The 23,798-nt window shown below is 38.6% G+C and overlaps 1 protein-coding gene across 1 annotated transcript in view; it reads right to left on the bottom strand.

Annotated features, from left to right (window-relative positions):
• LOC140324032 (V-type proton ATPase subunit S1-like) overlaps positions 1–23,798 on the bottom strand; it is a 45,634-nt gene that overhangs the window by 8,034 nt on the left and 13,802 nt on the right. The window contains exons 2-8 of the mRNA XM_072401575.1: positions 19,738–19,861; positions 19,575–19,643; positions 17,830–18,023; positions 16,265–16,305; positions 14,087–14,172; positions 1,302–1,537; positions 615–668 (exon numbers count right to left, since the gene is read on the bottom strand). Coding sequence (XP_072257676.1) covers positions 615–668; positions 1,302–1,537; positions 14,087–14,172; positions 16,265–16,305; positions 17,830–18,023; positions 19,575–19,643; positions 19,738–19,861 — 804 coding nt within the window. The remainder of the gene's footprint in view (positions 1–614; positions 669–1,301; positions 1,538–14,086; positions 14,173–16,264; positions 16,306–17,829; positions 18,024–19,574; positions 19,644–19,737; positions 19,862–23,798) is intronic.

Here is a 23,798-nt window from a genome sequence, read left to right on the forward strand (position 1 = left end):
AAAAGTACAGCTGAGGGGGAGTACTGGAAATGCCAGACGCTGCCAATGCTGAGCTAAATCTTATGAGTGGCCCGCCGCTGAAACTCCTTCTTCATTGAAATAGCACCGCTACTAAAATTCCCAGCATTATTTGCGTCTATAAAACAGTCCAGTGCGTGGCCACGCATGGGCAGAGAGCCCGCTGGTCTATAGACACAAGTGATGCCGGGAATTGTAGTAGCGGAGCTATTTCAATGCAGCGGCGGGTCAGCTGCTGTTCATATTTAGGATTACTTTGGGGGCCAAAAAAATGGAAATTGGGGGCCAGATTTGCATTTTTACATTGTCTGTCTATTCTGCAAACAAGGGCCTGCCTGGTAACATTTTTTTTTCAACATTAGTTCTGTTAAAAGGGCAAAGAACACAGAGATGACCTCATCAAGGGTATGAAACCAGTGTGTTCCTTAGATGTAACAAAAATTCCAGGTTTCTTTTCATACCTTTGTAGTGTGACAGGGTTGCACGAATCACTATCATAAGGGCAGGTTAAACAGTGCACATACAACTGTGTAAAATTCTTAGCTCTTGGTTAGAGTTTAACTGAAATTCTTAGTAAAATCCAGTTTAAAACACACCTTACTTCAAGACTTGACAGTCCATTTCCAGGAGAAGAATATACTAGGGATAATCTAAAAAAAGAAAAAAAATTGTTTATAACTACAAATAATTAATGTGTTCTATGTGGAAATGAGGAAGCTGTCATTTTACATCATACACTATCTGACCTTAATATATAACATCTATGAGCCATTACAAAACAAAAGAATAGTCACACTTATTAATCTATACAGCATTTTGTAGAAGTGTTAACTCAGCAGTTTACAATTACAGAAGACATGGAAAACAGCAATAGAGCTTACACTAGAATTGTCAGAATTTCTATAATATGTATTAGTACAACAAATTCCTAATGCAATATCAGCAAGTTCTGTACATGCATAGTATTATATAAAAAAAAATGCCATAGAAACTGCAAAGAGAAGAATAGTTCTGTCAATGTTCTCCACCAGTATTGATGTGCCATTATCTAGAAGTACCAGAATAATTCTTGTGTTGAGAATTTTGTGTATGTTCTCAAGATTTTTATTAGGTTTGTGTGAAGAAGTGGATTCTTTGTGAGAGAATGGCCATAAATCAGCATTTTTCCCCTAAATCACAGGATCCTGTTGACAAGCAGCCCTCTACTAATATAATACATTATTTCTTGAGCATAAATTCATCATTAGTTTAATACCTAATATATTTTTTCAGATTATACTTACGTTGTATTGTCATCAGAACATTGTGATAGGCTAGTGTTTGCCGAACGTGCTCCAAATGTCGTATTTGTGAGATCAAAAACTAATGTGTTATTTGCAGTGATCACAAATTTGGTAGCATATATCAAAATACAAGTGTCTGATCCATTTGTCACATTTAATGGGGGATATGGAACTGTCATATCAGTGGCTAGCAGCTCTCGTCCATGTTTATGCACCATGTCCAAACTTCTTGCGACCTTAAAAAAATATACAAAATATTAGAAAAAATATAATTTGTCATGATATAAAGCCACAAATCAGCTGTTTTAGTTTAATAAACCAAATTAACCAGTGTACCATAAGACTTTTTCTTCTTTATAACTGCCTTTAAAATGAAACCTTTACTATGAAAGATTTGCACAAAAATAATCTAATGGAAGGCAAAAACTGATCACCGGTATTACCCTTAGGCTCCCTTAAAATTTGTTCTTCAAGACTGATTTATCCTGTCTAATTTTTTTTTTTGTTGTCTCTGTGTGGAAGTGACTTTCTTAGTAGAGAAACAGGGGTGAAGGTTGGCGATATAGTGACTTCATGAGTGGTTAGCTAATTGCTGGTGGAAGGGGCTGATCAATAGGTAGCAGGTGAGGTGAAAGAGTCACAGATTCACAAAATGAGTGAAGCAGTAGCAAGCAGATCACTGATGCACTGATGGATAAAATACTGTAATATCCTATTAATGCATTTAAGGGAAAAGAAAGTTTTTTTTTTATAGTATATATATATAAAAACTAAAATATAATATATATATATATACATATATATATACAGCTAAAGGGGATTAAGGAACAGATAGGTCTTTGACTTCATTCTGCTTTGCATTTGGCTGCTAGATGCTTTTTAGCCTCTCTGCTCCCAGCTACTAGTTGCCTGTTGTAGGGTTAAGCTGGGATGACCTACTGCTGGTGTGTTAATTTCCCTAAATTAACTGTTTCTGACCTTGATTATTTCTGACCCTGTGATTGTTTGCCGCCTGGACAGACTTTGTGCATGTGATCTTAACTCTGCTTTGTCTTTATCCTTGGATACCTTATATGGTGGACTGATTATTGTGTATGTGTCTCTGTATTCAGGACTTGGCTCTGCTTTTGTACTACTTTGTGGGCTCCTCCTCCTCCGTCAGTTCTTCCCCAGACGCCATCCTTTGCGCACAAAAGTCCTGGGGGGCAACTGTGTGCTGGGACAGCGCAACTAGCCTCCCGAGGTTGAGCGGGAGCTTGCTACTGGAAAAGAGTGCAGCATTAGTTAGGGAGACTGACGAGTACTGATGCTGGACCAGGGCCTTACAGTGAAAAAACATTTTATCAACAGACTTCTCTCCCAATATTCTTACAATACCAAAGTCGGGGGACCAGGTTAATTTTACTGTCTAAAACCACTTTTGGATTAAACAAAGAAACTACAACCAACTACAACTACTCTGTGTAGTTAGTTGGTTGCATGACGTTCAGCTTTAAAGGGCACCTGTTGTGAGATAAACATGAAAACAAGTTCACCTTCTAAAAGTTAGTTGACTGCTAATTGTCTGGCTGCTAATTAACCTTAAAAAATATGTACAAAAAGATCTGTATTTTTTCTGACTTTACTATTCTGTTTACTTGTTCTAGGCTTGGTATGGATGCCAGTGGACCACTGTGATAGTCAATTAAATAGCATTTTTGAAAGTGGTCAGCAATGGCAGCACCCATATTTCCCTATGACAGGCTTACTTTGTATTTACTTGTCTGAATAAGATCATCTGCCATACACAATCCAGGGAATACACGTATATCTATGATTGGTGCAAATGTTGGTGCAATCCAGTTCCAGGCCATATGGTCTTAATGTTGGCAACAAGGTAACAGTTTAAAAAGTTCAACCATATATAATATTTAAAAATATAAAAAGCTTTAAATCTCAAAGTTGATCAAATGATAAAGTAATAGGCTGCCAGCTGTTTATTTTTTTACATGGCAGGGATCCTAGTAGGTTGCCGTGACTTGTTCTAGTCGTTTTATTTTTCAGAACTGGGTATTAAATTTCATTGTGTTTATTGAAAGTTTTCACAATTACAAGCATTTCAGCAAACATGTGTTGATAGTTACAGAACATATTATTATATAAATGGAGGGTAAACTAAAGAGGGGAAAAACATCAGTAGACCTAACAAAAATATGACACAAAAATAAAATCAACACTGGGGAAAGAGGGAAAGTGGAAAAAGTATAATGAGCATATGATGGATAAATGGCATTTTCCAGGTCTAAAATGTCTATTCCAATGTCCAAGTGACAGATTGAATCCAAGAGTGCCATGTTTTGTGATCCAATTTACTTTTAGCTTGAAGGAGGTAAATTTTAAGGTTTTCCAGTACTTCACAAATGTAATTCTGCAATCTAAAGATATGTATTGAAGCAACTGATGGGGAGGTTTGGTTAAAAGTAAAATCTACTTTACAACATAGGGAGCTTACAGGAGTTGTGGGTATGTTTAAGAGAGTGAAGGAATATATGAGATTATAAACCCTAGTATAAAGTCATTAGACCTTAGGGCAAGACCATCAGACATGGACCATCACCCCCCCCTTTGATTGGATCGCTGGAAACAAAATGGAGAGGCCGAAGGGTCCAACTTAGCAGTTCTATCTGGGACTGTATACCAATGTAAATGTTTTTAGGTTTGCCTTCACCAAGGATGTGTTGATGGACACTTGGTAATAGTGAATAAACATAATATAACATTTCTGAAATGTGTAGCAAGAATAAGGATTTATGTAAGAAATTTTAATGGATCATTTCAGCACTGGGAGATTGCTGCACCCAACACAGAAAGAATATCTTACAGAAAAAAATATTTACTGCTGATGATTAGTTTATGGGAGGTCAGTGTTGCGGTCGGGGTTTTTGGGATTTAGCTTAACTCCTAAATTCCAGGCTAGGTCTTTGGTGGAGTTTAGGTGTTATTACTTCCATTTTGGGATCACATTATGTGTTAGGGTTTACTTTAGGGGTTAAGTGTTAAGATTAAAGATTTTAAAGATGTATAAATGACAAATGATATATAAGAGGGAGCTAGGGGTGCTTTAGGATTTCCTCCTTAAAAGGGCCTGCTTTACAAACTGGTGAACCAGGCATGGTGCCCAGAACTAACTGACCATACAACAAGGTTTATGTGTGCCACATTATTTGAAAAGTTACTTTAGTGTAGTTTTACTAAAAGTACGTGGAGGCACACAATAACCACTGGACTGTTAAATGTTCATGGAAAAGAACACAAGATCTTCATGTACTGTTTAGATATAATTTTTTGTGTGCTTGAGGTTACATAAACAAAAATTCCATTTTCACATTTCTTCATTTTTAAAGGTAAAGGTTTTCTTTTTATCTAATGAACTCTGTTTCAGAACTTTGCCTTCAGCGTATTTAGTTAATAAAAAACCTAAGATGCTTGTGACCAGACAAAACACTATAGGAGTTCCCTCCATCAACTATGACACAAATTACCCAACAGAAGCTTCCAGCGGATGCTACTGGGTTGTAATGTCAAACATACTACTCAGAAGTTAAACAAGAAATATATAAAGCTGAGGATCAGAGTACCACAAATCAGCTATTTTCTATTTCTGTTGAATGTGTAATTCACCCAAATTAGTTTTTTTATCACTAAGAAATTACTATAGTGAAAACTCTGCACTTGTGTTCCCATGCATTCACATCTCAACACAAATTTGGAGTTCAGTGTGTCTAATTGAAAAAGAACAAGGAAACATATGGTCTGTGGGGACTCCACAACTTATAGACTTTTAGGGCTCTATTTAAAAAAAAACAGGGACTCTGACATTCCCTCATGTGTATTCATGGACCTGGACCTGGAATATTTAAGGGAATGTCTGATTCCCTGTATTATAAATAGAGCTCATACAGTATAAGAAAACGAGAATGATTCACACAACATCTCCTTGTTTTCCCTTAGGTTGTTCCCTGAGGACAAATGAGGTTTTAAGTATTTAAACAGTAGTAATGGTTGATTTTTTAGTGTATATTTAGTGCTATGGAATCTGCTTTTATTTACTCTGATTTGTTTTGAACTTTTGTTCAACTCTACACCCTGAGTCATGGTTCAAACTTTATTACATGAAGTTTAATAAATAAGCTATGTTCCATCATAACAATTTTTATCTAAAAGTGTGGAAGGAGTCTTAGTAATCTATATGGGTGCTTTATACATTAAAAGAACATAGTTATCATCATGTTGTTTATGTGTTGGGCTTGTAAAAGAAAAAAATCCTGATGGGATTTCATTGAAAACTGTGTCCCCATTGTTAAGATTTCTCCCTACTTTTGAGACAGTGATTGTAAATAATATTAACTTTATTATAGTTAACAAGGTTATTATGACTTTAGTATCAACAACACATACTGCATGTGTATTACCCATATGTCCTATGTCTCCTTCAGTATTGCACAGGGTGGAACCAAAAAAATCCAATATAAAGTACATATACTGTATATAAATATATATATTTATAAATATAAAAAATTAGATTTTTTTTTTATTACTGCCTGTGTATTTATTTCTTCCTCTTTTTTCATATTGTGCTGTAACAGGTTTTAGAGGAACAGGAAACAGCAATAACAGTTGACAAAATTGTTCCTATGCCTAAAATGCGTAAAAAAAAAATGGGTGTTGAATGATGATGAAAAATGAATAGTAAATAAAGAAAACACTATAAAGAACATAGATTTCTAAAAATGTAACTGAACACACACAGTTTGCTTTAGTATACAAGGGATAACTATTTTTTGTTACTGCTGTGGTTCTTTGTTAGACATCTCCACTACCGTAACTATGAACCACAAAAGATTAGGCAACGTGTTCAAAATATTTTGTTAACTATTAAAGAAATAATAATGGGTAAAAGTACACATTGTCCAGAGGAATGTATTTCTTAGGGAGAATGAAATTTGACACAGTAGAATTTTGCCAACCAGACATTCTTAACTTTCCCTGGACAATGATTGCTGAAACCTGAGTATAAACACTGCCATACAGTTAAAACTTTAATCAATGTCTGATATGAATCTGCCAAATTGTAAATGTTCTACTTTATTGAAGAACTGGTGTCCAGAATGAGACAAGCTGCAATACATAAACTGTGACCTCATTACACGTACCTGTTGTCTTAACAACAAGGGAAGCTAAGGGTAAAATTGCTTTATTATTACAAAACCATAAAGTCCAAGAGATGAAATATAATGAGCCATTTTTTCATTGTATGAAAGGGTTAGTCCCCTTTTCATACAGTTATGTCTATAAATATTTGGACAGAGACAACTTTTTTCTAATTTTGGTTCTGTACATTACCACAATTATTTTAAATGAAACAACTCAGATGGAGGTTGACTGCAGACTTTCAGCTTTATTCAGTGGGTTGAACAAAAAGATTGCATTAAGAATGTGAGTGAGGAACTAAAGCCTTTTTTTACACAATCACTTCATTTCACGGGCTCAAAAGTAATTGGACAGATTAAAAATAAAATGTTCATTTCTAATACTTGGTTGAAAACCCTTTGCTGGTAATGACAGCCTGTAGTCTTGAACTTATGGGCATCACCAGATGCTGGGTTTCCTCCTTTTTAATGCTCTGCCAGGCCTTTACAGCAGCGGCTTTCAGTTGCTGTTTGTTTGTGGGCCTTTCTGTCCGAAGTTTAGTCTTCAACAAGTAAAATGCATGTTCAATTGGGTTCAGATCACCACTTTTTGCTTTAATAAACTCCTGGGTTGCTTTGGCTGTATGTTTTGGGTCATTGTCCATTTGTATTATGAAACGCCTCCCAATCAATGTGACTGCATTTAGCTGGATTTGAGCAGACAGTATGTCTCTGAACACCTCAGAATTCATTCGGCTGCTTCTGTCCTGTGTCACATCATGGATAAACACTAGTGTCCCAGTGCCACCGGCAGCCATGCACGCCCAAAGCCATCACACTGCCTCCGCCATGTTTTACAGGTGATGTCCTATGGTTTGGATCATGAGCTGTTCCACGCCTTCTCCATACTTTTTTCTTGCCATCATTCTGGTAAAGGTTGATCTTAGTTTCATCTGTCCAAATAATGTTTTTCCAGAACTGTGCTGGCTTTTTTAGATGTTTTTAGCAAAGTCCAATCTAGCCTTTCTATTCTTGAGGCTTATGAGAAGTTTACTTTCTTACTTTCATGCAGTCTTCTCTTTATGGTAGACTTGGATATCGATACCCCTACTTCCTGGAGAGTGTTGTTCACTTGGTTGGCTATTGTTAAGGGGTTTCTCTTCACCATGGAAATGATTCTGTGATCATCCACCACTGTTGTCTTCCGTGGACGTCCATGGACGTTGCTGAGTTCACCAGTGCTTTGTTTCTTTCTCATGATGTACCAAACTGTAGATTTTTCCACTCCTAATATTGTAGCAAATCCTCTGATGGGTTTTTTCTGTTTTTGCAGCTTAAAGATGGCTTGTTTCACCTGCATGGAGAGCTCCTTTCACCGCATGTTGTCTGTTCACAGCAAAATCTTCCACATACAAGCACCCCCCCCCCCCTCCAATTGCCCACCCCAGCCCATGAAATAGCCTTTGAGTCAATTGTCCAATTAATTTTGAGCCCATGAAATGAAGTGATTGTGTAAAAGAAAGGCTTTAGTTCCTCACATTTGTATGCAATCTTTTTGTTCAACCCACTAACATAAAGCTGAAAGTCTGCAGTTCAATGGCATCTGAGTTGTTTCATTTAACATTAATTGTGGTAATGTACAGAACCAAAATTAGAAAAAAGTCTCTGTCCAAATATTTATGGACCTAAATGTATAATGTGAAAAATGTCATAATAGATCCGCTTTAAGGTGAAGATATTCAGTATAAGTCTAAACATGATTTTTGAGCTCCTAAACTGTGACAAGCACAAGACTCACCAGGGATGACAAGGAAGGGTGGTGGCAAGGGGAGCGGGGGGTAAATGTACTACCTATCTGCCCCCTTATGAAGGGCAGGTAAGCAATTGTGCAGGAGTAATGATAATCTAGACTAGAACATTTTTAATGATATTTCAAAGGATGTAAAAAAGATTAGATGTTACATGTCATGTTTACATTGCAATATTCCCATAAACACCAAAATCTTCCTTTCAACAGGACAAAATGTGAGATCGCTAATTTAGACACCAGTAAAGATAAGTAACTTCAGAAAAAGAAATGATGGTGCAAAGACCTGAAAAGTACACAAACAAAAATCTGGTATCATAAAAATGTGCTTCTTGTATCTTCTATTTTAATTTAATGGTGGATTTGTTTTGTCACTGTAACTGCTTCCACCACCGTCTTCACCACTTTCATCTTTGTGTAGAGAGGGTTCACTGTTTTGTGGTGTAATAAAGCTGGAATACACCCTTCTCTGACTTTGTACAAACATCATCCAGTTTTCATGCAAACAGGCAGACCCTTTTGCAACATACATGGCTTTATTCATATCAGCTTGTTATATTCATATTTAGGATGCACTTTACCATTAAAAATGCAAGGTATATACACAAGGTATATATACAAGGTATATATGATAAATATATATAATATATGCATAATACTAGTCAGATCACTGAAACCAAAACAGTAGTCAGCCTGTCATCTAGCCTGTAGAATAATAAAAAAACAAGGTAATATATCACCAATAACTATAATGATTATTTAGAGAGCTGAGCGGAGAAGTTTTTCACCTTAGTTACTTGCTCATAGTATACTGTAATGTTAGACAACAGGTAGCAAATACGTATCTGGTTGGAACTGGACTAATGCAGTTGTTTCCTGGAGGAAAAAAAATCACTTCTAAATAAATATAGACACTGCATACATCACATTTAGGTGGCATCTAATTTTCCAGCAGGATTCAGTAAAATTCCACTACTAACTGAAACTTGCTATTTAGAGTGATTTATATTTGTCTGTGGTCTTAGTGTTTAACAGAAATAGTTGCGGTAATTAAAAAAAAAATGCAATATCTGTTTTGTAACATAACTCCATGGTTCCTGGTGGCTTTTTGTTTTAGCTATAAACCGCACATGCACCACATAGTTTAGAGTTCAGCTCTGTGTGGTGTCGCTGCACACAGAGCCAGCCGCCAGGGATAATGTAACTCCCGTGTAAGCGCAGAAGTTACATCATCCAATCAGTGAGAGGGATCACCGTTTGCACAGAAGACCGTCGTGGAGTGGTGAAGATGGCCGCTCCCATGCCTGAAGGACGACTGCACAGGGTGCAGTATGTGCCAAATTTGGCAAGCATGCTGTGCATACTTGCTGATTTGAATGGAACCTCAGTACCCACCAATGAGTTTAATTCTGCTTTAAGATCACAAAAACACTTTTTTGTTGAATCTGGTGGCTTTTTTTTACTAGTTTGAAGCAGAACTGAAGTCCGTGATCAGGCAGGGCTTTAACCTCCCTAGAGGTAACCCCGAGTGTGACTCGGGGTAGAAAAAAGTTGCTAAAAGTGATAACCCTGAGTCGCACTCGGGGTATGTTAACCTATGGGAAGGTTAGTAAATAAAGCGCTTACCTGATCTGCCAGCGTCCCACGCCGTTCAGCGCCACAATCTCCTTCCTCTTTCTTCTTCTTTCTTCCTGCTTCTGCATCCGGAGTTCCCGGAGACGTTGGTGCGTGTGTATGTTGCCCGGGGGGCGGGGTGGGAAATTCAAAATCCATTTGTATTGCATTCAATACAAAATAACTGTATTTAATGCAATACATTGGATTTTTATGTGTAAAAGCAGTACATTGTTTTCAAGAACATTTATTTTACAGTATATATAATAGTATGAGTATAATGTGTAATTTTTTTTTTAATTTAAAAAAATTATTTTTTTTTTTTAAATAAATAGGTAGATAGATAGATAGATAGATAGATAGATAGATAGATAGATAGATAGATAGATAGATAATGGATAGATTTTTTAATTTATTCAATTTATTGTTTGTACATGATTTTGTGTTTCAAACTTTATTATACTCATACTATTATATTATACTGTAAAATACATTTTCATGAAAAACAATGTACCTCTTTTAGACATATAAAACTGGAAAGAAATGAATTAATGCATTAACCCCCCTAGCGGTAATCCCCAGTGTGACTTGGGATGGAAAAAAGCGGCATGCAAAAAGCGGTAATCCCGAGTCACACTAAAAAGATTTAAAAAAAACACTTACCTTGTTCCGTTGACATGTCTTCTCCCTCTGATCTTCAGCCGGCAAATGCAGAGACGATCTCCGGGGTTTCCCGGTGATATGTGTTGGTGCGGGCAGGAGGAGTGGAGAGAAATTCAAATAATTTTGTATTGGATTCAATACAAAATAGCTGTATTGAGTCCAATACAAAGAAATCTTGATATATTATATATATAATTGTATTATATATATTATACAGTCTACTGTACAGTTTTATTACATGTTTCTGTATTTTTAATTTTTTTTTTTAACAGATTTTTGTTTGTTTTTTTACTTAAAGTTTATTACTAAATTAATTAAATATTGGACATATTTCAGTGAGTTATGTCTAAGAATTATAGACATACAATGTAAAATAAATTTCCATGCAAAAATAATGTAACGTATTTTGCGTGGAAATACGGACAGAATTAGAATGCATCACAGACAGGTGATGTCCCTACCTCCCTGATTGCTATTCTGTTGAAATTTGCTAAGCATTGGTTGTTAGGATACCTAGCACATACTGGTTTCCCCTGTGGCAACCAGGAATGAATGAACTCCTGTATGCAAGGGTTGCATCATCCCATCAAGATGCCTGAAGATTGAATGAAGGAACAGAAGAGGTAAGAAGATGGTTGCATTCACAACAAAATGAGGACAAGAGAGTATAAAAAGGGTTTAGTTACACTTTAAAAGTAAAAAAGGCCAAATTTTAAATTTTTTTTAAAAGCCAAATTTTATTTTGTCAAAAGATAACATAAATAGTGATTAAAGTCAAATGATCCTATTACATTGTCGCCATGTATAATAACACTGGGGTATTGGTACATGCTTAAACTCAAATGCAAAGTTTTGTCATTTTACTGTTCTCTGCTGACACTACATACGTGAACAGGGATAAAATACACTATAATAATGCACTTCTGGCCTATAATACACTGGCTTTTAGTGCCAGCTTGATGCTGGCATTTTTAGCACAATGCTCCTGGTTCTGGGAGTGATGCATTCTTCTAAGTATTCTGCTACCTAGTATGAATCCTCACACTAATCCTTCATACTAACCCTACACTAAGCCTTCCTGTAACCCAACACTAACCCCCCTGCCATTGGTGTAGGAACAGGGGTTGCAATAGTCACATTCACAGACAAGTCACTGCTCCTTACATTTGTTAGTAGATGTGCATATTTGTTGATACTTCACCTCCAAATGCTCACATCTTCATATGGATAGCTGCATTAGCATTTATAACACTAGGTTTGACTTTTAAGTGAAATGAGTAGTTATAAGGTAACACCTTTATAAACTCTACAATCACTATAGAGAGGCCTGTAGCATTAAATATGCGGAAGGCAGCATGACTTGGTGCACGGACAGACCCGAGCCAAAAAGGGGGGGGAGTGTTTGTTTGTTTGTTGTTGGTGTTCATTTGTTATTTATTTGTTGTCTATTTGTTTACAAACTATATTTGGTTATATGTGTTGTATTTATTATGTGCTAATATTTATATTGAGACATAATAATAAGTTAAAAAGTTATTTATTTATTGTTTATTAATAAACGGCTGCTTGCCAGCCATTTAAATCCAGGTTGTTGTAGTGTATTATTTGGGGGTAAAAGGGGGAAGCAAGGTCAAGAGGAGTGCTGGCAAGAGTGAGGTATCCGTAAGTATTTGGTGGGGGGAAAGGTGAAGGGGCTAGGTACGGGCTACCCTAGTCATGTACATTTATGATGTTGATGATACTAAAGCGGGCTGTAGGTTTGTTCTTAAGTTGAATTTGTATGTAAGTCGGACAATTAGGACAGATGTTTGTCTCTCTACATATTGTGGTGTCAGTTACTGTATAAAATCCTCACTGTGAGTAAATCACACACAAAGCAAAAAAAAAAAAAAAAACTTTATGGAGCTTGGACATTCAATGAATTCTGAAGCAAGCTGCTTTGATAAGCAAAAAGAAACAACTGCTTGTTTGTTTTGGTCATTAAAGAGTTACAAGAGGCTGTAAAAAGAGCTCATCCCCCACCTAAGATCACCTACAACCTCAGCTGTGTTTAGTAAAAGATTTCTCTTGCAAGTCATGCAAACTGCCCCCTTCCCCCTTCAAGCCTCAATTCTGCACGCAGCGAGGAGGGAAGCCCCGTTCATATCTAGGAGGTGTTCGTATGTCAGATGTCCTTAACCCGGGGACTACCTGTACAGGATTTGCTATATTTGTAAAGTGGATTTTATTCACATTTACAAAATTAAGCGAAATATTCATTGCAAAGGTAACATTTATTTTACTAAGGGAACAGCCCAAACTCCTTTAATAAATTAATCCCTAATGGACGAGGTGACATTGCCTCTTTAGACTTTCTTCAGTGTTAGACACCCATCCTTTGTTTTTCTAAAAATTGAACGTTTTTGCTAAACACTCATACACTTAACATACATTCAACTTTTCACAGTAAGCAATCACAAATTGGTAAATTGGTCTCAATAGACTACTTTATTGCTGGTGTGAGAATTCTAGCATAGTTTTTTCTGTTATTTATGCCTTTTGTGGTTAGTGGATTCTACCATGCAATAGTAATTTGTAGTGTCAGTTGAAATTGCAGTGTGCAGTTTTCCCAGCACCAATAAATATATTCCTTGCAATCCAATGTCCCTCGCGGTGGCATTGTAAATCACTAGCGTTCTGCAGAGAATGGCACCATGATGGAATGATCTGTATTGAGCTGTCCCAGGGCTCCCTATGATTTGTAACCAGCATGCTACATCATCCCATCCTCTCACAAATCCCAAAGTGTAAATTTATAAACAAAATATATTGGCAAGGATAGGACTGTAATATAGAACTAATCACTTGTATCCATCTTCATCTTATCAGCTGCTCTAATAACATTAGGACAGGCTTGTGGCTATCTGGAAACTGATTGCAACATGTACACCTACAGCTTCATTGGAAAGCTACTTGATTAAAGATTCAAGAAGCTTTCTGGAAACTTTAACCCCTTCACGTCAGGAGGTTGTAAAGACCCTCCACATGACAGGCTCTTAGTACATCAGAGTCTTATGGCTGGTTTAGGCATTATTTAGCCATGCATTCTCTCATATTTCAAGCATTTTTGCTAATCATCCTAGACACAGCTCTCCAGGAGGTAGTTGGATGGAGGGAGGCATACAATTTAGCACTGGATCCCAAAGGCTATTTCGGACTTTGAGTTGACTGCAGCGTTCTACAACAGGCTCAACTGTGCTCCCAACCACTCCTATTCAACGAATGGGAACAGTGGGGAACTATTCTGTGCACATGAGACTGCCGCTGTAGTTGGAGTGGATTGCTGGCCATGTAATCGTTTTTTCTACCTTGGAGGAAGAGCAGCAGCTCAACTGCATTCTACAGCACAACATGTCAAACTCTGTGGTTGACAGCATAGTAGTTAGGAGGGGTGGTGGGGAGTGGCTTACAGCTGTCAACCACAAGTCTGCCAGGGACCTAAGGATGTATATGATTAGTCTTGTGATTGCCAAATGTACTTCAATTTAACTTACTTTTGATGGTTTCAGTCCTGTGTAAATCCCAGTAAAACTCAGGCCACTGTCTTGGAGAATGTTTGTAATCTTTGCTATGTATTTATCTGTAAATTAACAAATACAATGTATTTTATTGTAATCAGGTAAAATATATTCTGGCTCTAGAATTAAAGAAACGTTATAGCTCAATACTAAATTACAGTCTATACAATATGTACAAGACCTAGCAATAGCATTCAAAGCATGTAACATGTAAATGTTTTCACACCTGTACAGAGATGTTGATTTTTAGTTGTTTTTTCTGCACAGCTTATTATGATGTAAACTGTCACTGGTGATAAATATGGGTTTAGTACAGGGGTCGGCAAAGTTTTATGGCCACTAGGCCATTTATGGGGTGGGTGGGAGCACACTAGGCCGGACCCGCCCTAATGACTCCGTCCACCACCAGGGAACGCCCCCTGAAGTGAAATCCCTCTCCTCTGTATGCATTGCAGAGGAGAGGGATTTACTTTCAGGGAGCTTTCCCTATTTACCGCACCGGTGGAAGTATCAACGCCGGCCACGGTAAATAGGGGAGCAACTGCAAGGGGATGGCTCCTGGAGTTCCAGCGGCTCCGGCACTTCCTAACGCCCCCTGGCCGATCTGCCGGCTGGCACGAACTACCAGCTAGGCCGTATTTGGCCTAAATGTCGGAGATTGACGACCCCTGGTTTAGCACCTTACCTCTGCTAAGCAAATCCATTATCTTTAGTCTTCATATCCTACCCAAAGTTTCTGCTTAGATATCTATGAGTGCCTTTCAAGCCTCGTTTTAAATAAACCAGGAAGAAGGAAGATAATGAAGATAATGTAAAATATGTAACTTGGAGGTAATTATCCATGGGGGGGTCCAAGGTAGAGACTATATGAAGTACAGCAAACTAAGATATCACTTTACTTTCATGGCATTATGACGTGTGTGAACCAGTGTTGCATTAAGGCAGTCCAAGGGCTGTCTAACATACATATGCAGCATGTATTACTTATTATGTATTAGCACAGTATTGTTATTTAGTGTTTTGTGCTTTTGGGCTCTAAATATCATTAGCAAAACCATTCTAACGTATGGAAGAAGCAAGGAAACCCAATATGTACTTCCTGTGGTTATACATTTGTGCTGATAAGTAAACCCCCAATCAGACTGCGTTGTAGCGCATTCTCAACCATGCTCCCTACCACTCCTATTCAACTGTATATTTCAATATTATTAGATGCCATTTAGGGAACTGAAATAAATGCAGTTGAAAGCTATATTTGTGATTCCCATCTACTAAATATCTTCTTTATTTCTGTCTATATCTTTATGCCAGTATTTAAAAATAACATGAAGTGTATTACAGGCACAACATATGTGTCCTTTTCATTAAAGCATTCTGATGCCCTTAGAGACAAAGAGACATTATTTAGCATTCTACAGAAAAAAAGCAACAACTGTAGCTATAGCTACCAAGAATGTCACTAACCTTTGCCATTTAGCAAAGAACAAACTCAAATTTATTTAAATCTCTGCTAACATACTGTCATTGTACACAGTTATGGATAACAATAGTTCAGCTACTGAAAAGTACAACAGCACTATAGGGATGGGAAATTACTGTTTTATCCAGACTTGCTAATTGTTTGCTGTGATGGAAGAAATGTTTTATACACATAGAAAAGGGAATTGAGGAAAATATGTTCAATCATTGTATATAAGGAACCATCTACAAGATGTGAAATATTATCACTGCAGAGTTAGAGCTGTGTTCACGTCTCTCCCTTTTGCTTGGGTCCGGCAAGCCAAAAAAACAGAGGTTGTTGGGGGGACGGGGGGGTTAAAAGCAATGAGAAAGTTGTGAACAAGCACTAATGTTTGCTGATTAACATTACCAAGCTTACATGAGGTAGAATCAAGCTGGAAAACCATCACACACTTGGTGATATGACTACAAACAGCCAGCAGACCAGGGAGATTTTGGGAGGTGGAGCCCCCAAAATTTATAACAAGTAGCTGCCAAGTGATGCACAATATAGAAATATTGACCTAAAGAACTACTACTATAGGCAGAAGCCACCATTAAATATTTAAAATATACCTTCATATATAATTATATAATTCATAAACATAAATATAATATATATATATATATATATATATATTATAAGAAACTTACCATTTTGAGAAAAAGTGGAGGCAGCAGATATTTGATTCGATCTGTAAAAGGAAACCAAGTGGAACAGAACAATAAATTCAAAGTCACATTTGTAAACGTTAGCTATATGGGTATTATGGTGTCCTTTTTTTAAGAAATCATTTGAAAGTAACCTGTTTGCAAAGTGAATAGTTACTGAGCTCAGGGTAATCTGTGTTTGATTAAAACAACCAATTATGTGCTTACAGAAATGCTGTTGCCATTTTCTTGGATTTTCCAATTCCAAATTCCTACTAGATGTGCTCAAATCTAGGTCTAAGGATAATATAATTTCTTGATGTCTCATGTTAGAAGCTCATAAAATACATGAGGGATACCCTGAGATGGTAGAGACTTCACATGTATTAGAAATGTATGCAACAAAAATTTGTGTTCAGTTTACGTAAGAGTTTGCTGAGTGGTTGGAAAGTGCTGGGGATTTTTTTCTGCCCTACCCATGCACCTTTCCTCTTTGTTATATTTGGAAATAATCATTGTTGTTGTGTAGCCCTTTTTTACCTAGAATCTCGAATTATTAAGCATTTCATTTTCAAAGACATGTCTACACACATACATGAATACTACAAATGCTCAAGACTCTGTGCTGTAATACAAGCAAGAAACACATGCATTGCCTTAGGTGTGTTGAAAAAGTAAAGCAAATGTGTTTTTAGCCTGTGGACACATGTTGAGGGTCCATTAAAAGTGAATGGATATTTTCAACAAACCATGTGTTAATGGGCCTACAAGTTAGTATGAAATCAAGGTGCACAAAAAGCGAGAATGAGCAACTTTTCAGAAGACCTCCCTATACTGAGTCATCTTGATTTTTGCTTGTTTCCTTTACAATGGCCATACACTAGTAACTTTTGTAAATCTAATAATGACTTGAATAAGCTGGTTTATGTTGTAGGTTATTCTGGTTTATATTTGCTCCTGTGGAGGCATTTAAACCAATACTTTTACAGTGTACAATAACCATGTATTAGTAGTTGAGAGAAGCTTATTCACAAAAAATTGAACTTGGATGTTGGTTACTACAGGCCAAACAAGGTTTAGTAAAGCTGAAGCTGATATGTCTTATTGGGTCTGATTTATTAAAGCTCTTCAAGGCTTTAATTCCATCAGTGAAGCTGGGCAATCCAGAAATTCTGGAATGGATCTGGTCCAGGGTACAAAACATTTGCTAACAAATGGCAAATTACTTTTTAAAAAATCCACTCCAGCTTCACTGATGAAAGTGTATCTTCTGCAGCCTTGGGGAGCTTTAATAAATCAGGCCCATTGCCTCTTAAAAAAGTCAGGATTGTTTCTTGTTTTAATCAGAATTTTCACTAATGGTAATAATTAAACATCAGTACAGAAATAGGTAGGTAATAGAACTTTTTAACATGATAAAACTCTCTGGGTACACATATCCAAATTAATTATTGAAATATGTTTTATTACATTTTCTAATAAATCGTTGTGCTATAGCAACATGCCATCTTTAATCATTTCTTTGACATTTAACAAAAGAATTTTTAATAAATTAGCATGTACCCTACCTTGGTATTGGCTGGAGATTTATCATAATTAGGTTTGGTTTAGTGTAATCCAGATCTAATAAAGGCTCATTTAAACTGTCTACACTGATCAGATTCCAGTCAGTTTGCTTTTTAAGGTATCCATGCAGATTATGAATTGACTTCCAGTCCACAGCAGGAAGAACTAGGGAGGCTGCTGAGGAATCCATAATGTCCTGTAATAGATAGATGAAGGATTTATAATAAACATGATGAATGTATTAGGTGATCATTAGGTAGTTGCAGAATAAAGCATAGCAAATTATATCATGTAAAGGTCACCTGTCAAGAGAGCCAAGGGCATGGGCTGTAAATGATTCATGGCGAGTAAACACTGCTGTGTGTGGATAATTTCTACTTAAATACCATTCACTTCATTTCATTATCACTTACACTGAAAGTGACTATATTACGCATTGATAACTATTTGACCAGCAGTAATAAAATGGTCATGTGATCAGCAGTCCCTTTAAATAATTATCCAGATGCATACATGTTTGATTACACTACAATACAATATACAAAATAGAGACCTGGCTTGATTTTAACCACTATAAACTCGTGGCTCTGGTTAGAAATAATAGTAACTTTCTAATGTATCAATAGGTTAAATGGTCTTTAACTAAACAATTGTGTTTTATTCAGGTGTTGCACCTAGAAGACCACAAAATTATTCAAATATTAAAACTGTTTAAACTTACATAAAATAGGAAACCCCTCAAAATGATTTATTTGTGTATATTTATAGGTTTTTGAGGTTTTGAGATACACAATCACTGTGCACATCCATCAAAGGCAAAAAAGAGTGGAGAGGCATTTGCTTCCTGGGTTAATACCCAACAATGAACCTCAATGGGGATACTGCACCATTTTTTAGATCTGAACCTGGCATGTGTCATAGTTCACAGTTCTACAGAACATTCTACATCACCAACCACTGCAGCAGTTCTGAGATTTCATGTGACCGAATGGATATTATTTGCACAATAATTAATTTTCCTGAAGGAACATCTACATTTTACTATGTCTAGCAATAAATGAGGCATCATGGGACGCCTTGGGTGATGTATGCTCTTTACTCCAAAACTCTGTCCCTACCAGGTAAGGGCTAATTAGTTGTGTTTGGCCCCAGGCCAAAGGCTCCCAGTGTCCCTGGGCAATTTCAAAGGAAAAGGTATTCTCTACACTGACCCATGCTCTTCATATTTCATATTCGATCGGTTTGTTCTAGAATGAGATACTGTGATCAGGATGTCTAAATTTTACCTTTTTTGCCAACTTTGCACCCAAAACTACTGAAAGCTATGCAGAAATTCCCCAGTACTCCATCCAGCCCATCAGCACAAAAAGCCTACTACAGCTGGCTCACATGCTGTGTGAAAACCTAGGACAGTATATAGGGCAACACATAGGCAGATGTATCTGTGAAAAGTGTTTTTTTTTTCTGACTAGCTGTACTGAGTGCTGGGGAATGTTTGTAGTGCACTAACCTACCTATGATCACCTTTCCTGTGCTAGTTGATACATTCAGCTGTGTTCATTACAGTGGGCGAGTTTAATGCTAATGAAAGCGTGAATTCTAAAAGTTAGGAAAAAAACAAGAGAAACAAAACAGAGAGACACTGGTAGACAAGTAATACATCATGAGAATGAGTGCCTAAAGCAGGAATAGTTGTGATTCGTGTATATGTATGTTGTGACACCTTAATAAACGTGAAATAACTTGCCTGCACATTGTACAATGGGTTCTCATTTCCAGACACTGTGCTGTAATATGTGATGTCATCCATACTTAGCTGAAAATAGAGAAAATAGGAAATATTCATAGAGTAATCCCCATGTACAAGTTTTTCATCTTGTGTTTCTTTGTAATGCCAGTGAGATACATACTGTGTCTTGAAAGAAGATGACAATAGATCCTTTGTTTGATACAATCTTATGCAGAAACCTGTGTAATTCATCTCCTGATGTAATGTGTCCTCCTCTTATTTCTGGTGTTGAAGCCCACACAGAGCTGAAAAAAAAGAGAATGTACTTATACATAAATATAATAAATTGTTTTTTACTAAATACCATCATTTAGCCCAGATGACACTGGTTCACCTACCTGAGGCTACTACATGGTACTATATGTTTTGATTTCATTGGTACAGAGAGATACTGAAACCTATAGTTGGTTGAATATGAGCGCTACAGTTGGCCTGAATGAAATTGTCATTGTGGTGGACATAGCATAAAATCAGCACACTCTCATCTTGTCATGAATAAATAGGGACTAGAGCTGATTCTAGTATTTTTGCCACCTGGGCAAACACATGGAAGACCCCCCCCCCTTCCTCCAGAAAAAGATACCCCAATAACAAACCCCCAGTTTCAGACACTCCCTACCCCAATGAAGTCACCAGTTGCAGAGCCCAGTAATAAAAAAAACTCTAATACAAACCTCAGTTCAGACCTACAGTGCAGATCTATGAGCAGACCCCCAAGCATACCTCAATATAGGTCTCCAGGCAGAAGGCAGTGCAGATCACTACTGGCAGACCTCAATACAGATCCCCAGGCAGACCACAGTACAGACCTCTACTAACAGACCCAAGTGTAGACCCCCTGTGAAAGTCCATCAAGGAAACCAGATGGACACAATGTCCATTGAGATAGCCAGGTTCATGCTATGTCTATCAAAGCAGCCAAGCAGACAAGTTCATCAGGACAGCCAGGTGCATGGTCTGCCAACAATGCAGCCAGGTACACAATCGTTTCAGCCAGGCAGCTAAGTACATTGTACACCCTGCAAGCGACACATGCAACCAGGTACACATAACCATCAAGGCAGCCAGTTGCAAATTTTGTCCTTTAAGAACATAATGTGCACCTAGATACAGTACCTGGCGTCCTCCTTGTCAGGACTTACTGTGCACCTGGTTGCCCTGCTGGGTCCAAGGATCCCCTGGTTTGTGCAAACCCCATTCTAAAAGGCCTCTCCAACTAGCTGTCAAACCCTTTCACTTTGTCACAATCTGACACACACAACCACAAGCAGGACTTTCAGGTGGGAAGGATGAATTAGCAGGACTATTAGGATCAATTTATCCTATCCTTCCAAATGTTCCTACTTAAAGCTGTGCTTTACTCTCCCTAGCAGCTTTACTGTTCCCCTGCTCTGTGGTATTGCCTGGATCCCTCTGTCAGTGTGGCTCTAGAGTTTTATTTGATACTAATAAAAGGTTGGCCAGTATTTTCTAATGTCCTCCAGACCAAACCACAAGCTTCTTTGTTGTACCAAACAAGTGTATGCTTTGGACTAGCCACATATAATCAAATTTTTTTTTCACATTTCTAGCCTCTGTAGGCTGTCAAATTATTTTTTGTATACTTGTGCTTGGGCCCTAAAATGTAAGCATGATCATCCATTTTATATGAAAGTATTCCTATGCACTAGCTTTCCTTGAGTATGCAGCATTTTGCATGCCTGGTTTACATGTTTCTATGTTTTTATTGTACACAGTCAGTTTCTATTGTGTATTAGAAGCTGCAGCAAATTACAGTTTGCCCCACAGTGTGACTTATGCGGATCCAGCATCATCTATCCCTATTCTCCTCAGTTGAGCAGTCCCTGACCTGCCCTTTCATTCACTGGATTTTAGTTTTCCTAATATTAGAGACTCATTTTCACATGTGGGTGTTACCACAGCGTGCTGATTTTTGGAGGTTGTTACAGAACCCTGCCAGTCCCTCCCACAAGCCATGTTTTGTTCTATGCAGTGGGGTAGGGGAAAGAAGAGCAAGTAGCACTCCACTGTGCTCTGTTGTCCTTGAAACAGGCAGATAAATTGAGTGTCACTCTGATGTATTTTGACAATGTGAACAAAATAGAGAGGCCCGTAGCCGTATGAATTAGGCGCAGGGTCACATGACCGGGTGCTAGGCCTAGCCCAGAGCTTTTAAGGGGTTAAGAAAAAGGTAGTGTTGCTAGAGGGGGCTAGGCTAGTATACAACGTGGGGTAGGAGGAGATTAGGAATGGGAGATGTTAAAAGGGCTGGATGATAGTGAGGGGCCCTCTTTTGGAAAGAAAAAGTTTCTGTGTAGACGCAGGTAGGGAGAAGGGGTTTTGGGGCCTAGTCAGTAGGCTGCAGCCTTTAGTTGAGGCCCAGCCACAAGATAGGGGGATGGGTTGGAGGAGTTTTACTTATTGAATCTCTTTTGTCAGTTAGGATAGTAGGGCTGCAGCCTCGCAGGCACAGGCCTGTGGTGTGTGTCCCCCCTCCCCCTCCTGATTGACATGTGACATATTCACTTGAATCTGAGGATGCTTTCATTTAGCACAATTTCCTGCACTCATGGGGAGTTTTATGCTAATAAAAAATGGTGATTGAGAGCCTGTCATAGGAAGCTAAGTGTCAGGACCACAAACAAATGCTGCTTAAGTACATCAGAATTGCACTGATTGTCAGAGTTCCATTACTTTGCTGTATGTACATAGCTGGTGTACACAATATCAATGAGAAGTCCCTTATTACTAATGGAAACAGCAAATGTTAGTATATTTAAAGGTAAACTCAATTCTTACCTTAAGTCCTGCACAGAAGATCCTCTTCTGTGCTGAAATTGCTTAATCTGATATCATTGCACACTGTGAGCTTCTGACATTGGGCCTGATTTATTAAAGCTCTCTGAGGCTTCCGGGGGGGTTGTAGGCCCTGCGGCAGCCAGGTCCTCATAAGTGGGCAGTGGGGTGTGGGTCGGTTTAGGTCCGGGGGTCATATCTCCTCCGGTCTGGGGGTTATTGGGGTCCTGAGGGTAGGCCTCACCGGAAGCCGGAGACTCGCGTAGTGCGGGTCCCCGATGGAGGGGGGGGGGGAGCGAGGCCGCTTCCCCTGGGAATTGCAGGTAAAGAATTTTTTTTTTTCTCATCCTCCTGGGTTTAGATGGGGATACTGTTGGGGAGTTTTTTGGGGGATGCAGCAGATGGGAGGTGGTTAGTTTGGGGGATGGCAGTGGATGCGTTCTTTGGAGGCGGCAGTCAGCAGGTGGTGGAGTGGGGGGTCAGAGAAAACTTGTGGGGTTTAATGGTTGAGGTGGTTTTCGGTTCTGCAGCAGGGCAGGGGTGCACAACACGGCGGCAGGAATGTTGCACTATTGCTCCTGGGTGTTGGTGCGGCGGGTTGGTGAACTGCCTAGTCGCACAGTGGGGTTGGTATGCTCAGTTCCTCCTTATGGTCAGTGGGGCGGGAGGGTATATTCTATTACGCACAGGTTAGGACTGTGGGAGGGTTTACAATATTTCTCCCGTTTCTTCGTTAGGGGGGTGGTATGTTCTGTTACTCCTTGGTGGCAGTACGGTGGGCTGGGATTCGCTAGTATGCCAAGGGTCAGCCCTGTGGGATGGTTTACACCGTTTATCATGGGGGGCAGTAATGGGGGTGGATGGTATAATGGGCTTCCCCCTGATAACAGTGCTGACAGGGGGCGGTACACGTCTAATCCCCTGGGGTCAGGATAGTGTGCTGGTCTGCGTTATTACTCCCCGGGGTCCACAGCGGGTGGGTTGGTATTCAGTGTTTTCTCATAGTGGTCGTAGTGGGGGATGGTATGCTGTATTACCCCCCTGGTGTCTGTCCTAGGGCTTGGTCTTTGTTTTTCCCATAATCTTCAGTACTTGGGGGTGGGTATGTAGTATTACTCACTGGGGTCTGTGCTGTGGGACGTAATCCCAGTTTCCCCCAGGGGTCAGTACTGGGGTATGGTGCGCGGGCTTACGCCTTGGTGCCGCTGCCGGGGTTTGGGTGTGCAGTATTTTCCCATTGGTTAATATATGGGGTTGGTATATGTTGTTACTCCTAGCTTGGGTGCCAGAGAAAGGATTACGCTCTACTCCTAGGGGTCGGTTGGGCTGGGTGATATTTGCTTTTATTCCATGGTGCCAGTGCTGTGGGATGGGATACGTTTTTTT

Source organism: Pyxicephalus adspersus, chromosome 2, assembly GCF_032062135.1.
Source record: "Pyxicephalus adspersus chromosome 2, UCB_Pads_2.0, whole genome shotgun sequence".
In the NCBI taxonomy this organism is placed as follows: Eukaryota; Metazoa; Chordata; class Amphibia; order Anura; family Pyxicephalidae; genus Pyxicephalus; species Pyxicephalus adspersus.